The sequence below is a fragment of the Rhagoletis zephyria genome, unplaced genomic scaffold, assembly GCF_001687245.7.
Source record: "Rhagoletis zephyria isolate East Lansing unplaced genomic scaffold, Rhagoletis_zephyria_1.1 Rzeph_scaffold_01750, whole genome shotgun sequence".
Classification (NCBI taxonomy): domain Eukaryota; kingdom Metazoa; phylum Arthropoda; class Insecta; order Diptera; family Tephritidae; genus Rhagoletis; species Rhagoletis zephyria.
This window is the reverse complement of record NW_016158834.1, coordinates 46,346-50,782: the sequence shown is the minus strand read 5'-3', so window position 1 is coordinate 50,782 and position 4,437 is coordinate 46,346. Positions and strand designations below refer to the sequence as shown.

General features: G+C 35.8%; 1 protein-coding gene across 1 annotated transcript; it reads left to right on the top strand.

The window, feature by feature from the left end:
* Window positions 1-1,341: 1,341 nt before the first annotated feature.
* On the top strand, window positions 1,342-2,100 carry LOC108365022 (peritrophin-48-like). Its single transcript, XM_017618928.1, has 2 exons — window positions 1,342-1,455; window positions 1,516-2,100. The coding sequence occupies exons 1-2, from the start codon at window positions 1,449-1,451 to the stop codon at window positions 2,004-2,006; spliced, it is 498 nt and encodes a 165-aa protein (XP_017474417.1). The 5' UTR covers window positions 1,342-1,448; the 3' UTR covers window positions 2,007-2,100.
* The last annotated feature ends 2,337 nt before the right edge of the window (window positions 2,101-4,437 follow it).

Sequence of the window (4,437 nt, the reverse complement as noted above, 5' to 3'; positions counted from 1 at the left end):
TACTGAGCATCTTTCTCTTTGACACCATGTCTGAAATCCCACGTGATCTGTCAAATACTAATGCATGAAAATCCTAACCTCAAAAAAATCACCCGTTAGCTTTATTTACGTATGTACAGTATCGGTCATATCAATTGCACCCCATTTCAAAGNTCATCGTTCCATCGTCTGCGGTACTCGCCGTCGCCAACGTGTAAAGGCCCGTAAACCTTCCGCAAAATCTTTCTCTCGAATGCTCCAAGAGCCACCTCATCGGATTCATCGGATCAATTGACTTTATTTCGCACCAGTGTTTTGTGAAGTCGGTTAAAAATATTGGAAATTAAAAAAAAAATCACTGCATAACTACACATTTCGGGTGCTCAGTTATAGCTTTATTTACGTATGTACAGTATCGGTCATATCAATTGCACCCCATTTCAAAGTGAGCTTGTTTACCACTTTTGTTTATTTTTTAAATCTGATTAAAATGTCGAAAATTTTGTTGAAAAATCGTTGAACTGCATATCAGGCTTTACCATAAACATTGCGCGCTTTATTTTGCAGCGACTTGACAGAATAAATAGGTATCCACGATCGTCAACAAATATAAATTTTCGACATTTAAGGGAGTTTCGTCTCTTTAGCCTACATTGAATTTCTGTAGGCCAACGATTCTCACCCATTTTGTCTTGTTGTCGCCAGCGAATACAGAACAAACATTTTTTCAAATTTTTCGTGTGCACTTTTCCACAAAAAAAAAACGTTCGAAAACCGTAGTAGAAAGCGTAGCAAATTTCTTAAGAACTGCGTACTGCCTCAATCAAATTTTACACAAGAAAATTCCTTAGCCATTTTTTGTACATCATTTTATATGGACTATTTGCTTTTCTTCAGAGCTGCATATTGGTCTGAAAAGATACAAATTTCACTAATAAAAATTTTAAATGTTCCTAAAACTTGCAAGTTTGAATTTAACTTTGCAGTCGGCACATACTGATGTGTCTATTGCATTTATGAATGTCTTAATGAAAAATACCTTCCTGAAGGAAAGAAACGCTATTCATTTTGTCGACTGGGTTCACTCATGCATGTGCAAAAAAAAAAAAAGAAATAAGCTCCATGTGTACATGTGAAAGCACAAAATCTGTTTTCACTCGCGAGCTCAAGGGCTGCACATACATGGTGTAATGAACATCATTCTTGCTGCACATATGTAGTAGGTGTACATATGTACATATATACATCAATATGCATTACTTAACAAAGCTAATTACTGTTGAATAGATAAAATGTCGCATCAGCCACAAGGTAAATATGTATTTAGACCCGATTGTGTATGATTTCCAGTTAGTTTGAGCAGTTTATATGTATCGGAGATACTAGGTACTATAAAAACTCGTACTTCAAACTGTATACGATATTAGTTCTAAAAGGTTGTAAGAGTGTAACTGCAAAAAATTTTTGCAATGTCAAGTAAATTGAGAACAATTCCATAATTGAATTGCCATGGTTTTAGATAAAAATTTCTTTCAGTTGTCCTACAATATGTCGTCACTTTGTTGGCGGTAACTTTTTGGTGCAGTGCAATCATACCTGATGGTCTAACAAGTCTAGATACCCCCGATAATTCTTCAATGCGTGCATGTATTAGCAAACCCTATGGCTACAAGGTTCCCGATTTAACTGATTGTGTTGGATACCTCCTATGTCATGGGGAAATGGTCATACAACAGTACTGCCCACCTGGCCAGCGCTTCAACACTACTTTACAGAGTTGTCAGAATGGAAAGTGCCCGCCGTGTAATTGCGACAATGGTGGTGGCGATGGCGGGGCGGGAATTGATTGCAGTACAGCTCCGAATGGCGCTCGTTTTGGGGACAGCCAACATTGCCGAGTTTTCTGGCAATGCGTGGAAGGAGAAGCCGTGCAGCTCTTCTGCGAAATTGGCATGTGGTACGATCGCGATCGATATGTGTGCAATTTCCCGGCATTGGTAACCAATTGTCCGGCCAATGAAGATTAATAAATTTAACGAATAAAAATATTAAAAACGGTTAAATAAAGAACTAATTGTACCGGTGGACATAACTTTTAAATAAAAAAATTCAAGGGTGCTTGAAAAGAATTGTGGCACATGGTTGCATTTTTTGTCTACGATAATTTGAATAAATAAGTTCGTTAAATTTAAAAATTTTTAAACACGAGCGATTTTTTATTTTTTTTTTGAATAAAGGAATTAAATTAGCCTGTTCCCGTACTTCAGGATTTGCAGGTTTTACAGGAACAGCTGTTTTCGCCTTTAATAAACCTTATGGGAACGTGGCATACGGGAACGACTTTGGACTAAATCCAGCAAAACCTGCAAATCGTAGACGTTCTGGAATGCACTAAAATACTTGTATTCGCAATCGGAATGCAATTGCAACCAGAGTCGATTTAAGAAACCTGACAGCTAGTACAATAAAAAAATTGAAATGTATGTTAAAGAAAGTCAGAACGACAAGAAATATACATGTATCATGATAAAAACATAGTAAGGTAGAACCGTTCTCTCAATTCGTCGGCCATGATTTTTTTTTGAAGTTTGCCAGCATTATAAGGGCTTTCTCAAGAGAGGAAACAAATGCCAAGTAAAAACAAAATATGTAATATCATTATAAAAAAATTTATTTCAAGTTTCAACTTTTGTACGAGAAGTTTATTTTGAATTTGTGGCCTTTCCCAAAGAGTTAGCCATAAAATATGACCTGCATTTATAAGGGTTGCAGAAATACCATCCATCTGTGTAAGGAAACGGATATAAAGTTTTTTAACTTTCCCCAAATCCCTTACATGCGGCAAAAATGGATTGAGGTTTGCGGGATCAACAAAGAGGACTTACCCAACCGTCCATTCGTATGTTCGATACATTTTTTCAAAAAGGACCTTTTGTACCGCAATCAAAAAGTCATGCTTTCTAAAAGTGCTGTCCCAAAGTAAATATATTCCTTGATTAGTGTATAAAAGTGACAATGTTTTCTTGTTAGTACGCTTGTGCAATACGCCATGCAGTCGCATATAGAAGTGGCATCTGGAGGGGAAGAAGCATCCACGGGTAGTCAAGATACGATTGCTACACAAACAGAGTTTGTATCATAAAACTAATATTATAAGTTGTCAATATCTCTCAAATTTCATACCACTCTTAATAGCGATTACATTGACCATTACTTTATGGAAAATATTGAATTAAAAAAAGTAATTCAGCGGCTCTGCGAAGAAAATGCTACCTTAAAGTTCAAATTAGAGCTGCAGCAATCGAGGCCTTCATGTTTTACAGAAACCCAGCAAAAGATCATGCAGGAAGCTATCATTTCGCCTCGATATGATATAAATGATATATCTTCGGCGATTTGTATTTATGCGGCTGGTCCTCGTTGTTACAAACTCTTGCGCAAGAAGGGCTACCCATTACCTTCTCCAACTACATTAAGAAGGTGGTCAGCAAAATTTGATGTGGAACCTGGCATCCAAAAGGAAACTCTAAGACATATGAGTGGTGTAGATTTAGAGTTTGAAGACAAAATATGCGTCTTGTCGTTCGATGAGATGAAGGTTCGCGAGGAGTGGTGTTTTGATAGGAAAAGCGATATAATAATTGCACCAAAGAGGCAGGTGCAGGNATAAGCCAACCAGTAGTTTTATGACAATATTAGAAAACCTAAATGGAGTTTTTGTTAAACATAATAGTAATACCTTAAACACTAATCCAGGTTATTTAAAAACATTGTTAAATCTTTCAAAACATATCCAAATTGATGATGATGTAAAAAAGAGATTCTTTGTTGGAAGGACATTTTTTAAAATCAGGTACCTCAAGAAGCCTGAAAATCGAGAAAAATGTATTAAAAAAATGAAGAAAATCATGACATAAAATTTCCAAGCCAATTGTTTTATTTCCCAAAAGGATTCTATTATTCACTTTATTTGTGCAGATACACACAAACATTTGCAAATTTGAAAATACATAAGTGCATATATGTGAAGATGTTACCAAAGAATTAGAGGGTACTTGAATATAAGCGTACTGAAACTCTACTAAAGCAATCCACTGGTTTTATTTGGGACAGGTTAGATTCCTTGCAACGGTGAATATTGGAGCATCCATTCTTTGGAGTAACGATGTCACGAAAGAATTCGGCGGTACTTTCGCTCAACATTAAATTATGTGCACAAATAAACATATATACATACCAGTTCACATGTAATTAAAATGATAGAACTGAGATCTGAGTATTATCGTGTTTTTATATAAATTTTTCACGCTTGAAAAGTTGTTTTTTTCATAAGAATATTTTTGATTTATGATTTGTTTGAATGGAAAAACAAAACCAAAATAAACAATGGAAATGAGAGCGGCAGACTAAATGGTTTACAAACGTCAAAAATGATAAAAGTGCCTCTCAGCGGTTCTA